The sequence below is a fragment of the Seriola dumerili genome, unplaced genomic scaffold (assembly GCF_002260705.1).
Source record: "Seriola dumerili isolate Sdu_G_001 unplaced genomic scaffold, Sdu_1.0 BDQW01000040.1, whole genome shotgun sequence".
Taxonomy (NCBI): domain Eukaryota; kingdom Metazoa; phylum Chordata; class Actinopteri; order Carangiformes; family Carangidae; genus Seriola; species Seriola dumerili.
In genome coordinates this window covers 4,575,069-4,591,290 of record NW_019174295.1, presented here as the reverse complement: position 1 = coordinate 4,591,290, position 16,222 = coordinate 4,575,069, and the positions used below count along the sequence as shown (strand labels likewise).

The 16,222-nt window shown below is 41.3% G+C and overlaps 1 protein-coding gene across 1 annotated transcript; it reads left to right on the top strand.

Annotated features, from left to right (window-relative positions):
- The first annotated feature begins 632 nt into the window (after positions 1-632).
- On the top strand, positions 633-10,603 carry LOC111217142 (beta-2 adrenergic receptor-like). Its single transcript, XM_022738877.1, has 4 exons — positions 633-807; positions 3,670-3,832; positions 3,999-4,290; positions 5,906-10,603. Exons 2-4 carry the CDS (start codon positions 3,673-3,675, stop codon positions 6,909-6,911), a joined length of 1,458 nt encoding a protein of 485 aa, XP_022594598.1. The 5' UTR covers positions 633-807; positions 3,670-3,672; the 3' UTR covers positions 6,912-10,603.
- Positions 10,604-16,222: the final 5,619 nt, after the last annotated feature.

Sequence of the window (16,222 nt, the reverse complement as noted above, 5' to 3'; positions counted from 1 at the left end):
TATTATAACCTATTTAACCACATAAAACAAGAGGAAGAGCTCATATTACTGTCTTGCAGTCTGAACTTTTGTCTTCAAGCTCCTCTAACCTAGATTCAACATGCAGCCATTTTTTTCAGCAGTACTTAATTTTTCAGTGTGCTTATTGTGGTGTCAGTGTTGTGTACCACAACTTCACCTATGTGAGTGTTTCATTGAAATATAGTGAAACTAACTGAAATGATCCGACTGATCTGATCTGATTGAGTAGGTTAGTGGGATGGAAACAAATGGGAATAAAGTCTAGTAGGGTTCAGGTTGAAGACTTGTTGAACTGCTACAGTACAGCTACCCAGCAGTCAAAAACAGAAGTGTGGTTTTTATTTGGCAGCTCAAAAGTGTGAATGTGAAGTAGGGTGGTGCTGAAAAAGAGCTCAGAAAACATTCCCTGAATATATAATGGTAAAAAAACTCAGGTTTCCCAGAGGGTACAGAGTGCTGTCGAGCTGTCATTGCACTGCAGCCATGAGATATACACTAAAAGCCAGTCCTTGTCCTCTGATTGGCTACTGTCCTGCTGTGATGTCATCAGAGCTTGATTATATAAAGGGTAACGGGCTCAGCTGCTTCAAAAGGGCAAGTGAGTGAGGAAAGAGAGAATGGCAGGCTGTGCGTGTGTCACACACAAAAGTAGGCATTCATAACAGCAAGAGGAAGAGAAGCTAAAAGCTGCTGACAAACACATTATGATGATACTTTGTGATGTGGATTTAAAGGCCTCTGGATTATCAAATCACTGGATTGTAAAGCACAGGACAGAGCCTGGAGGTAGGAAAATTAACTGCAGGTCTAAAGACATATGCTACATATACATCTATCTATCATCTATATATATGTATGTGTGTGTGTGTGTGTGTATATGTGGCACACAAGTGTCTAATTATTCACACAATTTACGAATTACTGAAGCATAAAAGGAGTTTAGTCTTGAATTACATGGTAATGGATAAACTAGTAGCATTAAAACGTTTATAATCATTTTTACACAGTAAAAGACTCAGATCTTCCCAAGTTTTAACAGTGTATTACAGTAGTTAAAAGCTGACGAATGAAATTATAAGATAAAGTTGAATCTTTTCTAACATATAATGAATTGATTTTGCACATACACGACAGGTGTTAAAACTTTAAAGTCCCAAATATTTCAAAAGCATCGTTCTGATTCTCTTTTCTTTATTCTAACAACAGCCAAATGAAAAGGGGATCTGGCCAAACATAATTGAACAGAAATTAATCTGATTTTTTCAGCGTGTTTTTCTCATATTAACAAATCCAAACTAGCTTTCATCTTTGACATATATGGTTTGTTTTATCACGACAGCAAAATGTTTCATGACATGTTACCAGAATGTTTGTGCTTTTCAAAGTGCACAAAGACATTTCTCTTCCCTCACAATTTGGTCTACTGTCGTCAGTTTATTCTACTAAGCGCTGCAAGAGCTGGGTGTTTTGTGTGCGTGTGTATTTTTGTGTTTGCACATGCACTTGTGCCTGTGTGTTGTGTTTGTGCATGGACTATTGTGGGCACTTTTGTGTGTGTTTAAGTGCTCAGTATAATTGCCACCACCAAGCTTCCTCTGCTTAAATATTGGGCTATTTATGTCTCTGTAAATCTTTTGTGTTTGATTCTTGGCCTAAGAGAGACGGTCAAGTTTCTTTGTGTGTGTGACTGTTTAAACAGCTCAGGGAGGGAGAAGAGCAGAGCCTCTTTGGCAAGCTTGACTATGTGTCAGTGGAGGTAGCCGCCCAGATTATTGATCTAATCAGTGGGGGCAGTGAATAGTCATGAGGCACCATGAAAGATCCATCGGTGTAAAAGTTGGCAGGGTTAGCTTTAGGCTTCATGAGGAAAGAAACAAGTGCACTAACCATTTTACAAACATGAATCTAGATGAAATCATTTCTGCGGTGACATTTAGCCTGGTATGAGATGTATGTATGTGCATTATTATCTGACTAGACGACGCCTCATCCATTACAATTGAAACAGCCTTCTAAGCATCAGTGATGAAACACTGAAACTTGCCCCACACACTGGCACCTCCATATTCTCTAAATGTAAACATGTTGATTTGGGGACACTTAGGAACAATGACAAATTTTGACACAAAGGTGTCTGATGAGGACAGCAGAGAGAGACAGATTGATTGACAGCACACCAACACTGATAATTAACATTCGCTGCCTTGTAACACTAATGTAATGACACTGTAAGGCTCTACTTGTGAGATGATTGTCATAAGAAAATAATCTCATTATGGTCCGCCCTGGCATTTTGACATGCATCCCAAAATTCAACACTTTGCTCATTGACCAAAGGAGAACTGGGTAAACACTTGTGGATCCATGTAACTATTTACAGCCTGTGTTAATATGTGTTGTGAGTGTGTTGGAATTAAGTCAACACGCATAAAAAACCCAAGTGTGCATGAAAACAGAAGATCCAGTTAACCAAACAAGCTCTGGAGGTGCATTGAAAAACAAATGCCGTACATAAGCTGTTCCCTTTTAACTGTGTGTATGAGAACAACGCAAAAAGAAAATAAACTGCCGCATAAAGTAAACAGATAAAATGCAGCTCGAACAGTAATACTGTAGGACCAGTTATGGTCCTAAACCATTGCTTACTACAGTACCATCTCTGCTGTCAATTAGACCATAAAAGAGCTTTTCATGCTCAGCCAGGCAACCCTGTGTAGATGAAAGCTAATGGCTTTTTTTCCTATACATACTGTTTAGCCTTACTATGAAAATAATTGAGCAATTAAAAATGCATGACATCAAAATTTCAATTTTATGTGGTGGTGCCTCTGAGCCAGTCCAGGCAGACTCATACACAACATACAGTATGTATTGTACTCACTGCAACATATGTTCAATGCAACCATAGCAATAAGACAGTATATTTAAGCTGCCTGGTCTTACTCTGGCAATGTTACTACTGCTGCTGCTCTTTTGCAGATACTATTGCATATCCTGCTCCTTTGTGAAAGTACACATATGTTCATATCTGTAAGATAATGGCAGAAACTTTAACCTGCTGACCTCCCTCATCATACTTGATGTTGACCTTATCTTCTCATATCGTATGGACACTCATCTCTCTCGCGCGCGCACACACACACACACACACACACACACACATATATATAGCATGTATACAGGCACAAACACATAGGTTTGGCACTTGCAGGAAACGCCCTTCTTCACTTACCACTACAGGAAACTGCTGCTGATGCTATAAGTGTGTTCACAACATTCAACTTGTAGTGCAACATATAGATAAGTGCAAGGATTTAAGGATGATGTAGACCATCTTCATCAACACTGAGGGAGTAAAGAAAGACTTTAAGCCTCAACTGGACACACAACCAATACTGAAGACGGCAAAATCCCACAAACAGTGCAAACAACTAAATCCCCATAACACACAAGCAAATGTAAAAACATAAGCCACCCATCTCTTAGAGGGGCTCCTCCTATTTAAACTGCTCTCATACAGGATGACTCAAATTCAAAAATGTAGCTGTTCTGAATTTCAATCACTTTAAAAACATATATAGCTAGTCTTTATTTGTTTTAATCCGTTATGAAGGAAGCCATGTTGTTCTGTGTGTGTTATGACTATAGATCATGGAATCTGTGAGCACTGTGTCAGCACAGGCTAACCAATCGCAGCACAGCAACTCCTCACTGGCCTCTGATTTGTCAGCGAGCTCGTCGGAGTACAGTGACCCTGAACTTGTGCTGCTGGGTGCTGCAATGGCCATTCTGGTTCTGGCCATAGTTTTTGGTAAGTTACAAAACATTTCATCGTTTCAGTTAGTCAGTGGATTTCTTTTTCGGATTAACTGATTGTAGGGGTCAAAACTAAAAAATATTTTTTACAGCTGATTTAGACGACATTCAAATGTCTCCTTAAGTTACATTACTCTGAATGTATATTTTCTTCTGTCAAGGTAACGTCCTGGTGATTACCGCCATCCTGCGGTTCCAACGACTCCAAACAGTCACCAACCTCTTCATCGCCTCTCTGGCTGTTGCTGACCTCATCATGGGCATGGTTGTGGTGCCCTTTGGCTCCAGCTACATCCTGCTGGAGCGCTGGCAGTTTGGAAACTTCATGTGTGAGTTCTGGACGGCCACTGATGTGCTGTGTGTGACAGCCAGTATAGAAACACTGTGTGTGATTGCTCTGGACCGCTACCTCGCCATCACCTCGCCACTCCGATACCCAATGCTGCTCACCAGGTATGACCCGAGATGCTGACATTTTGGTCTGGTTGTGTGGGTTCTGAATCAAAAGTAAGTCTTACTGAATAGGTAAACATATAACTTTTCAAAACTTCAGGCCTGAGCTGCTAAATGAATATGACATTTAATAGATAAATCTACAGTCAGTCACATAGAGACGATAACTGCCGCTCCACTCTGCATGTTCAAACCTTGCAGCATGTTGCACATCCAACCATGCCGCAATCAGTGATGTCACAGCAGGTGTTTTCTATCTTGTCAAAGGCTGTTGAAACAACACGTTTTGGGTTATGACCAAAGGTGCACAATGCTGGAAAATGTGAATCCATAAAGATTTACAATGGTAGCATTCTGCTCTGTATAACTCAGTGTGGTTAAATCCTTCCTCCAGCATAGCTGGATAGGTTCTGTAAATCGTCACTGCCACTAGATATCCCGCTAAACGACCAGCATCTCAGACCAAAACAAACGCTTCGTCGGCCACAGCTTCCCCTCCCCTCCCCTCAGTTCTCAGTCAGCAAGGTGTTAAGAAGCCCAGTGAAAGCGGCCACTAGGCACACAACAATAAGCACAATGGAATGCAGTTACCCTGTGTACATAAGAGCCAACAAAAAACAATCAAGCCACAGCCATTAACCCAAGCTAACATGGCCGTGATATGCTCCACAGCAATGCTAGCAGCTAGCCAGCTAGCGATAGCGACATTTGCCGAACAAATTCATAACAGCAGTTAGCTAACGTTACTATGGCAACTGTAGCTCGTCATTAATGGAAAAAAACGTGTAACATCATGTAGCCATTAAGTTACTTACATGCGGAGGAGAGGAAGCCATGTCTGAGTCAAGCTGGGGTCCTTTAGCCGCTGGTGGAGCTCTCCTCTGCTAAAGTCAGACCAGTACTGGCTCCAAGGTCCGACTGAGAAAGAACCGGACGCACAAATGAGACGGTAAAAACTTTATGGATGTTTTTATTGTCCACTGTCCGACCAGGATTTGAGCCGGTAGTCCCCATGTCCAGTCCCTGTGCCCTGGTTTTATCTCTTTCTTTGTCTGGGATGTTTTGGACGAAAATGTGGTTCTATCAGTGGATGACACTCTAGATGTTCGTTTCACCTGAATGCTGCACACTGCACTGTGCCATCTCACCTGTGGGCGGTCCATATGTGTTTATGAACATGGGGAAGGCCAATGGTTTAACAGGAGGGATCCACATGCACTGACGCGCACACACACATGCACTAACATGCACGTGTACATGCAGTAACAGGCACATGCTGCCAGACCAGATACCAAAACAAAAAACAGAAACTTAGAGTACAGCATACATAAGAGCTGTGTCTTAGAAAATAGTTGTTTGCTGCTACATTATTGTTTAAAATCTTAAAACCTTTGAAATTGCAATTGTAAAACGTTTGTTAAAACAGCTATAATTCATACTTTTTCTGAGCAATACCAATGCATGATGAACCTACAGAGAATTATCTCCTGAATCTGTAGCGCTCCTTGGTTTGACAGAGCTTTGTTAACAGTGATCATAATGTCAAACCAGCACAGTATTTCTCACTTATCTGTGTTTTTACTAACATATTTACAATATTGTCTCTTTCTAACAGGGGTCGTGCCTTGGCCGTGATCCTCGGGGTTTGGGCAGTGGCCTCCCTCATCTCTTTCCTGCCCATTCATCTGAAGCTGTGGGTGTCACGTGAGGATGAAGCTAAGCGGTGCTTGGCCGATATGTACTGCTGCGACTTCAACACCAATGCAGCATATGCTGTGTCCTCCTCCATTGTGTCCTTCTACCTGCCACTGGTGGTAATGATTTTCTTGTACAGCCGGGTTTTCCAGGAGGCGCAGAAACAGCTGGAGAAGATCAGAGGCAGGGAGAGGCATTTTTATAACTTGCATTACACTGCACAGCTGGCTTATCCCAATGATAGCCCTACAATGAATAAACTCAGGGTAGGAACTGAGGTGGGAGAACAAGCAGGGGAGGACAGACTAAACATGCAGAAAATGGGAGTAAGGACAGAAAAGGGGGAAGGAAAAAACTCCACTACAAAGCGTCTAAAGTTTTGTCTTAAGGAGCACAAGGCTGTAAAAACTCTGGGGATTATCATGGGAACATTCACACTGTGTTGGCTGCCATTCTTCATCCTCAACATCCTCATGTCCTTCCTCAACTTGGGTGACATTAAGCTGCTCTTCAGACTCCTCAACTGGCTGGGATACTCCAACTCAGCTTTCAACCCGCTCATCTACTGCCGCAGCCCTGACTTCAGACACGCCTTTCAGGAAATACTCTGTCTGAGGAGCAAAGTGGGAGGCTGGGGAGGGAGGAGAGGATGGGGATGGTGCAGAGAGAGAGATTGTTACTCCAAGTCCCCAGGTAGGACGAATGGGGACTCAGACCTGAGTGGTGTCAGGGGGGTGGACAATCAGCAGACGTCAGCATGGGAGGGCAGTCTGGAGAGCTCTATCCGAGACAGCCCGCTCACTCTGGCTCTTCCAACGTCTCGCTGTGAGCAGGTTTTAGAAGTAGCTCCAGGTTCTCTGACAAACTGGCGGGCCAACAGTTCTGCCAATGGGAGCTTTAAAGAAAATATGGCTTCTACTGCTTGACCAAATAAGATGTCAGAATTCACACTGTGCAGTAAACACTAGTTTGATGGAGCTTATATTGGTTGTGTCTTTTTGGTCATTTTGAGGCTGCAGCTCAGTGCGGTTAGCAAATACCCCATTAAGTGTGCTTCAGTCAATGTTACTTTTACTTGTGTTCATTGTTCCTCTTTGCTGCTCCAGATCACAACTACGACAGCGGCTACACAAGTAAACCATGTTTAGCAGGATTCATCAGCTTTAAAAGAGGCATGACTTAAACTTTTAAGTGAATATTCAAGGCATCGCAACACAATGTATTGAGGCACCAAAAATCGCATTCACAACGATTCAGTGCAAAAATGTGCAAAATGTATCGCCTCAAAAATAATGATAAACACACAACAAGAACAGCTGCATTCACAGAGTGAAACCAAACAGTAGGAGCTTCATCAAACTGGTATAACAGGTTTATTATTGGAAGGTGTTTCTGTTATTTTGTCAACCCCTTGTTTATAGAAAATGGACACCAGACAGGCGATGTCATAATGGACTGCATATGAATTGCTACTGAAATACAGGAAAAATAAGAGTAAATTATTAAAGGATAAGTGTGCTGTTCCCTTTATCACAGTAAAGAAGAGAAAAGGCTTTAATGACCGCTGTTTTTAACACTGCATACGGTATTTTGGCAATTTATACCAGGGCCCGATTGGTCAGTTTGGATGACTGGGATTCACATGAAAACACGCATTCTGCATTTTCTTAAAGCCTAAATAAGCATCAATCAAAGTTAAACAATACATTAGTTACTAAGAGTCAAAAACTCAGCTGATCTGCTCCATTAAGACTGTGTGGGTGTGATTTGATCGCAGAAATCTCTCATGTTAAATCATGAAAAATCGAACTTTGGCAGAAAATTGTGTGTTCTTGTGTGATCCCATCATCCACAGTAAGAACTGTGAGGTGAATTTGAATAAACATTTAGATATAATCCCGCTGCAGTCGTTAGGTATTTATTAATTAAGACCTGCCTGTGGCCAAGCTGCCACACAAGGCAGGAAGCACAAGCAGGAATTCAGCACCACATTTATAGTGCTAATAACTCTGTCTGCCAAGAACACAAGTGCAAGTCGCAGATCCAAACAAAGCCTCCACAAAGCAGAGATAAAAAAAACATTTTGTTTGCCCTGTGGCTAAAAGTCTTATTTGAAAGAGAGGGTCACATTTGAGGATCACTTGTAATAACCAACCTCAGACTATCAGACTATCTCCCTGTTATTCATTCCTTCCTAATAAACCTCATAGCTGGTGCAAAACCATTTGTGTATCAGACCTGAGACCCAAACTTGTGACTACTGCTCTTTCTCTCTCTACTGCTTGTTCCTTTCATCACATATTTGCTGGCTCTATTTTCTCAGTTTCTCTCTCCAAACATTTCTATCTATCAACTCTTAACTGTTATCCTGTCGGCTTTACTTCTTTTATAGTAAGGACATTGTAATCTGTCAGACGGAGCTGGGGAGATCACCAATTCATGCAGTGGAATCTGTTCCCATAACATCGTGCTGCTGCACTCTGTAAAACCATAGCAATCAAACAACACATATTTTAAGTGCTTACCTTTAACGTTTCTCAGAAACTTGGTTGAAGGGAAGATCAATATCATTATATTCCAAATTCATCCTAAATACTGTGTAAAGACTCCCTACATCAGATCACATTATACTCTTAATTACATTTGGGAAATACCCTCCCCAGCCCAGCCTCTACATGTATAGCTAATTATTTAATTGGAGTAAAAAAAAAACAAAACCTGAGGGTCAATAATTGGTGATGGTGTACTGTAAAAATGATCTACACGTGTCTGCTTGCATGTATGATTTGTGTACTTGTGATTATTGTGTACTTGTAATTATTGTGATTATTGATTATGTGTGCATTTTAAAAAAAACTTGAAACATGCCACTGAATATTTGTAATGTACTGAAGCGTGAGTGAGATTAGGATTAACCAAAAAGTCGGAAAAGACAGTAGTTTAGTTTTCTCTTTGAAATCCAATTGAATTTTCAAATTCAACAGAATTTGAAATGAAAAAAAAAAAAAAGAACAACTGAGTTTCAAATGCTTTCCGACGGTTGTCTGAATTTACAGGCATTGATTGCGCTGTCATGTGTAATAATCGAATTTATCCGAGCAAGAGTTGAGCCAAGAGCTGTTTTGTTGCGCTTTCTGTATCACATCTGTCTTCATCAGATTACACACGTCGAGCAGCACTGAAACACTGAGTCTACACTTATGGTATTAGTGTGTCTGTCTTGGGAAACTTAGCCACATCTGAAATGTGCTTTGTTGAAACTGAAGTGTAGCTTGTCAGTAAAGGAACAGGATTCTTTTCTACCTCCATCAGAGTCACATGAATGTCATCTCATCTCTGTAAATATTTATTCAAACGCTGTTGTACATGTCTGTGTGTAAAAGGACGAAATTTTGAAATTGTATCGTTTTGAAAGTGTTGCTAAGCTATGCCTGTGTGTGTGTGTGTGTGTGTGTGTGTGTGTGTGTGTGTGTGTGTGTGTGTGTGTGTGTGTGTGATCAACATAGTGAGGTCGAAGTTAAAATGTGCCAAACATGACTGCAGACAAATAAGAGTGCAGAAAATCAGCTTAATATCTAATAAGACCGTTCACAGCTTACTTTCTAACAAACGACCTGGGGCTATTTGGCCAAACAAGTCAGGCTCGCTTAGCCGTCTAGACAAGTCAACCAAATATGTGTAGCTTACAACCTTCTTTGGGATTTGTTGCGGTTGTTGTTTGGTTACAAATTGCTTGTGAAAAAGAGCAGTGCGGGAACAGATTCTTAGACTGATTGCTACTCTAATCCTTCCTTTTAACGGGGCCGGCTGCTGCATAACAACGTTCCCATCTTAGCATTGGCGCCCGCTGACAATCGATAATGGAAACAACGGTTTTGTCATGTAGCCAGCTGGGCTAAAAAATCATTCTGACAGAGAAGGAACTGCATGCTGTTGCCCAAACCCAGCATTCATCAATCTAATTAAAAAGCCGGCCATAGTTTAAAAAATTTCCATAACCCTGGAAACTTTGAAAAAACTTCAAGAGGCTCTTTGTCAACAAATAAGATGAGAATGGGAAACGTGATTCACATCGCACTGCAGCTTTAACCTTTTTAACTAAGCCCACTGGACAGACGCCTTTTGTGCTTATCCAGTCATCCAAGTTACTCTTGAAGACTCGGCTCGTCTGTTTGCATTCGAGTTTACGCCTGTGAGCGTGTGTTTGTGTGTTTGTGTGTGTGAGGCATGACGTACAGTGACAGGTGCAGGCGGTCACAGCAGCTACAGTATCAGCTGCTGCAGGGGAAATACAATCAGCTATACTGCCTCAATACACACTCACACACATGCACATGCACAGCAAGGCACTGTGTGTATGTGTGTGTGTGTGTATGTGTGTGTGTGTGTGTGTGTGTGTGTGTGTGTGTGTGTGTGTGTGTGTGTGCGTGTGTGTGTGTGTGTGTGTGACCTGTTTCCACGGAAGAACTTTCCACTTTAGGTATGTTAAAATTAATGTATGCCCTTATGTTGTGTGTTCTGTATACCAACTGTATGTACTAGTGTCCTGGGTATTGTGTTCATTTTCATTTGTGTTTGTTTTTTAGTAATAAAATGTGCAATACGATTGTCCTCAAAATGTTCGCAAGTTTTGTGGGTTGTCTTTTGTCAAGTTTACAAGTCTGTATCCACACACCTACCTGACACACAGTACGTGCGTCACTGCAGCAAGATGAGAACATCAGAAAGTCCATGAAAGTCCATTTTCATCTGGTGTTAAATTTAAATCATTAAATCTGTGCAGATAGTGATGGCAAAAATAAAAAAAATACACACTTCACGTCACATGGCTCTGACCTCGGTTTTGGAAAGAATCATGTGAAAAAAATTTCCCCTCGGTTGTTTGATTACATAAAACTGTTTGTTTTTAATACTGAGAATTTAATTTGAGGGATTATTTATTCTGAAACCATACCATAATGAAACCTTTAATTGAATGTTCTAATGTTTTATTTCATTTTAGATTGATACATCAGATATCACATGGATATTAATTGCAGATCCTATTCCTACTCTGTTTATTTACACAGATCTTTTCTCTCTGTGTCTGTTCATGATGTTTTTGCATTATGACACCAATTGAAAAAAGGACCAACTGAAGGAGGCATGTTTTGAAATGTTTTACATCCTGTCACCTTCCTTTTCCACACGTGAGGATCTGCTCTCACTTCCCTGTCAAACATTAGTCCGGACGTGTCTGTGCTTTGTCTTGTTAACTGGCATTACAGAGCTGACAACAGGCAATCACAAATATCCTGTGTGATCACTCACCCACAAACACACAAACATTTACACGCGCAATTATAGCCCCACACATACAAGAGGACACACACATATATGCACACAAACGCACCCCTGTTGACAGGCAGATGCAGTTTAATCCCTGTGAATCAAAACAGAGACCCTCTGGGCTGTGCCTCAGGCTTTTGTACACAGTACACAGGGTAGAGGTATGCCCTCCAGATAAATACAGGCACACACACAAACACACACACACACACACACACACACTGGAATACATATGTAAAAAGGCAAGACATGCACATGTGCACACACCCACAGATGCTAGCACATGTCATATGGCAAGCACACATTACTAGACACGCGCGCACATACACAGACACAAATGCTAACACACACACATACACGTGGCATTGCAGAATATGCAGTATATACATGCACGGATACACAATGTCCTGAATGTGTGTGTGTGTGTGTGTGTGTGTGTGTGTGTGTGTGTGTGTGTGTGTGTGTTACAGAGAGTTGTGCCAAGTGTATCTTATGATCACGTAGAGTTTATAGATGGGGAGCTTGTGTTGCTGCCTGAACTGAAGCCGACCCAATATCTCCTGCCAAAAAGCAGGAAAGACAGTGAGAACAGACAGGTCTTCTGTGTCACCGTCACACACATACAAAAAAACACATTTCTGAGAAAGTGTTGTGGGGCTTTCCAGCAACTAAACACAGCGATCCTCCTTCTCAAATATCAACAACCTGCATAGTATCTCTAGTTGTGACACATATTCATTTTTCTTCAATGGTAGGATCAGTTTTATACTTGTCAGTCACATAAAGGAGCTCCAGATACACGGGATCACACAGGTGTATGTAATGTTTGAGCTCATGACACCATGAAATACATAGTTTCATTGAAGCTAAAAAATAGCGAGGCGTGAACGATTCTAAGGCAGCTTTCCTCCCATTTTCTCCTTTTCGAAGAATGTATGCATGGGTGCCTGGATGCATCTGTTTGTGTGTACATGCATGTGTATGTGTGTCCCGGGCCGACTACTCTCCTACAGTGTGCTGCTGTTTGCACAGAGACATTACATAATGTTTGTCTGTCCTTGGGTGCTAGGGTGGAGGCATCTGAGAGTCATTTGATGCAAGTGTCCTCCCTGAACTGAAGCAATAAACTGAAAGACAGCAAGAGCGGAAGAGTGAAAGAAGAGACATAAGAGGCAGACACACATGCGCACACACACGCACACACACACACACACACACACACACACACACACACACACACACACACACACACACACACACACACACAAACACACAAATACAAAGCATCAGAGAAATGCCAACAAGTGCACATGTTGGTTTTGGTAATTAAGTCAAGTTTTGCACATCAACAACACTTTATGAATTGTACCCATAAGCAGTGGGTAATAAATAAAACCCTAAGCATATATCTTTGCTGTCTATGTCTTACTGGTGCAGTAAATCTTTTTATTTACAGATGGGTGGCTGAGAAATGTCTCAGAAGCTCATGTGTCTCACACCAAACACATTATGGTGTCTTCAAACAGTCAATCTCAATCTGGTTTGTCAGGCTTTGTCATAAACAGATTAAACACTCACTGCATGATGATCGCAAACTACATGGAAAAATCGAGAAAATAGAATTGACAAAATAAGATGATACATTGTGTAAAATTGTTGCTATAAAATGATAAAAAAATGGTATAAAATACATCTGATTTGTGAGATTTTAATGCATACTATGCGTCTATTTCAAACCATATAGCTTCAGAGAATACAGCAAAAAGGCACATGTAGTGTTCAGGTTTGCTTTCAGACACTTCCAGTGCAGTTGTGGCCACAGAGATGATGTCTTTTGTGTACTAAATTAGCCTTTTCTGCTATCAACAACAACGACAACAACAAAAGATGTGACAATTTTCTATCATAGCTTTACCCACCACCTATGCAAAGGTCTATTAAACAGCTTTTAGGAGCCCTCTGACTCTGAGACTCAAGGACACACACAGACATGAAGCCTAAAGATGATAATCTGTCCCTTGTTATAGCTGCTTCAGTCAGGCTCGTGTCCATAAGTGAGAGAAATCCTTTCACCCTTCACAAACTGAAAGCGCTGATGTGCTTTCAGTTTGCTTTTCACATCCAGCAGCAGTCTCAGATCATAATTAGCATATTCCTGTTTAAAGTACTCTGCAATCCCTGTGAACCAGGGGTTACAACCAAACAACCACACACATCAACTGATGGGAAAAAGCACAACCCTGTCCAGCCACAACATGACTCAACACTGCACTGATCAGTTGTAGTTGGTAGCTTTGGTCTATAAATAAGGCCTCGCTATCTTGCTCGCACGTCAGTCTGTGGTAGCACACACTGATCCAGTGAGTAACTGTAAATGAGACCCTTGATCTGGCTTTGGATCATGGCCCTGATCACTGCTGCTGTGCTCAATATGGAAGTGGGAGGTACATAAATTCTGTATTTGCTTTTTTTTTATTTTTAGGTTTTTGTTTTCTTCTATAGTCACACATAACTACCATTAATTTGATAATGTATGAGTTGTGATAAAATGTGATAGTCAAAAACACTTAGATTTTTGTAGAAATTACAACAAACAAGATCGAATCTGTTAATTAGTGAGATGTGGAGGTGCTGTTAGGTGGATTTCTTTTTAACTTTACAACTGAGAGTGCGCTCAAGCCTCTTAATTAACTCTTAGCAAGAAAGTAAATAAGCAGCATTTTCCAAATTGTGAGGCCATTCCTCAAATAGCTTGGAAACTAAGATGGACACGGGAGATGGTAAACATGGAGAACACTGAAGGTGAGGCATCTCAAGTGACACCTAATCTGGGCTGCACCATAGTTAATGCGCCAGAGTTCAGTTTACGTTCACATCAAACATCAGAAAGGGGAAAAAATGTGATCTCAGTGACTTTGACCGTGGTATTATTGTTGGTGTCAGGCGGCTGGTTTGAGTCTGAAACTGCTGATCTCCTGTGATTCACACACGACAGTCTCTAGAGTTTTAACTCAGAATGGTGAAAAAAACAAAAAGCTGCAGTCCTGTGGACGAGAGAGGTCAGAGGAGAATGGCCGGACTTGGTTGAGATGAAAAGCTATGGTGTTAAACCTTGAGGCGGATAAGCTACAACAGCAGAAAACCACGTCAGGTTCCACTCCTGTCAGCCAAGAGCAGAAACCTGAGGCTGCAGTGGAAACAGGCTCACCAACACAGGACAGCTAAAGACTGGAAAAATGTAGGCTACTCTGATGATCTGGATTTCTGTTGAGGTATGTAGATGGTATAGTCGGAATTTGGCATCAACAGCATGAATCCATGGACCCAACCTGCTTTGTGTCAACGGTGGAGGCTGGTCGTGTAATGGTGTGGGGAATGTTTACTTGACTCACTTTGGACTCTTAATACCAGTCAATCAAGGTTTGAATGCCACAGCCAATGTGACTATTGTTGATGACCATGTGCATCCATTTATGACACAGTTTACCATCTTCTAAAGGCTAATTCCAGCAGGATAATGCACCATGTCACAAAGTAAAAGTCGTCTCAAAGTGGTTTCATGAGCGTGACAGTGAGTTCAGTGAACTTCAGAGGCCTCCCCAGTCGCCAGATCTGGGTCCAACAGAACACCACTGGGATGTGGTGGAACAGGAGATTGGCAGCATGAAAGTGCAGCTGACAAATCTGCAGAAATGATGTGATGCAGTCGTGTCAACATGGAGCTCAAATGAATGTTTCCAACATGTTTTGGAATCCATGCCATGAAGACCTGAGGCTGTTTGGAGAGCAAAGGGAGGCCCCATGTAGTATTAGTATGGTGTTCCTAATTAAGTGCTCAGTGAGTGTGCAGTGTGAGCTGTTAAACACTCACAGCTGTCATACCAACACACACGGGACCTGTAGATCCTTACAGATGATGAGAAGTGGAGATGTCTTTGTACCACACAAATCCTAAGATCAACCTTCAAACTAAGAACAGCCACTCTTAAGTTGTGGATAGTGTTGGGGGCCTTAGTGGTGTTCTGGGAGTTGAAAGTCAAACAGTTCTCAGCTCGAGGTGTTGAGCCTCCCATACCCTCTGTATAGATTTCCATGACAGATCCATATCTTACTGAGGCAAGCAGGAGTTCCCATCCAGCTTTATGTAGCTGAGAGAAGAATTCCAAAAAATCTTTTTATGATATGTTTTATTCTACTATTCCTGTTTTCTATTTTACAGGCCACCCTAAGTCCACCCAAAAAATATATTTTAGTTTGTGTCTGGGAAGATTGAGATATTAACTTTTGTACTTGTTTGTTATTAAGTTAATACAAGTGAAAAAATGTGTTAGAGCCAAGTATTTTTTGAGATGTTCAAGGGAGTGCCACCCCGGAATAGCTTAAAGGAGGTATGTAAGTTCTGCTATCGCTACATAGCCAACGTTAGCATTAGGAGCTGTTTACTCACCAGTCTAGAAGAAACATTGTGGATCAAACCTAATCAAACCTCATTCCTTTACTCACCAAGAGTTGTCTCCAGTGATGGAAAGCAACGCCAATGTTAACTGTTGTCTCTCTCGCGTCTTTTCTTCTACTGAGGTTAGCATGCTAACCAGCTAGCCTCGGCTAGTCTTGTCACTCTTCCGATAGCAACTCACAGTAGCCTCCAATCAAGAAACCATGGTCAAATAGATAGATAGATAGATACTATTTATAAGTATTTTCTGTCAGTGTTTTATGCAGGTGGAAGTTTAATAGTTTTCAAACAAGTTTTGAACAAGTTGCATAGAGGTGATTTTCTTTGTTACATTGGATACAGCTTGATGCACACAGGAAGTACTAACGTATAAAAGCAGCCACCTCTGGACGTGCATGACAATATAACTGATGTTAAAAATGACATGAAAAGAATATTCAGTTATTGAACCGC

Excerpts from the sequence above, each read along its gene's own strand:
- LOC111217142 (XM_022738877.1), top strand. The coding sequence starts at position 3,673 with ATGGAATCTGTGAGCACTGTGTCAGCACAGGCTAACCAATCGCAGCAC. Across the intron at positions 3,833-3,998 it reads GGTTCTGGCCATAGTTTTTG|GTAACGTCCTGGTGATTACC; the intron begins GTAAGTTACAAA and ends TCTTCTGTCAAG. Across the intron at positions 4,291-5,905 it reads TACCCAATGCTGCTCACCAG|GGGTCGTGCCTTGGCCGTGA; the intron begins GTATGACCCGAG and ends TCTTTCTAACAG.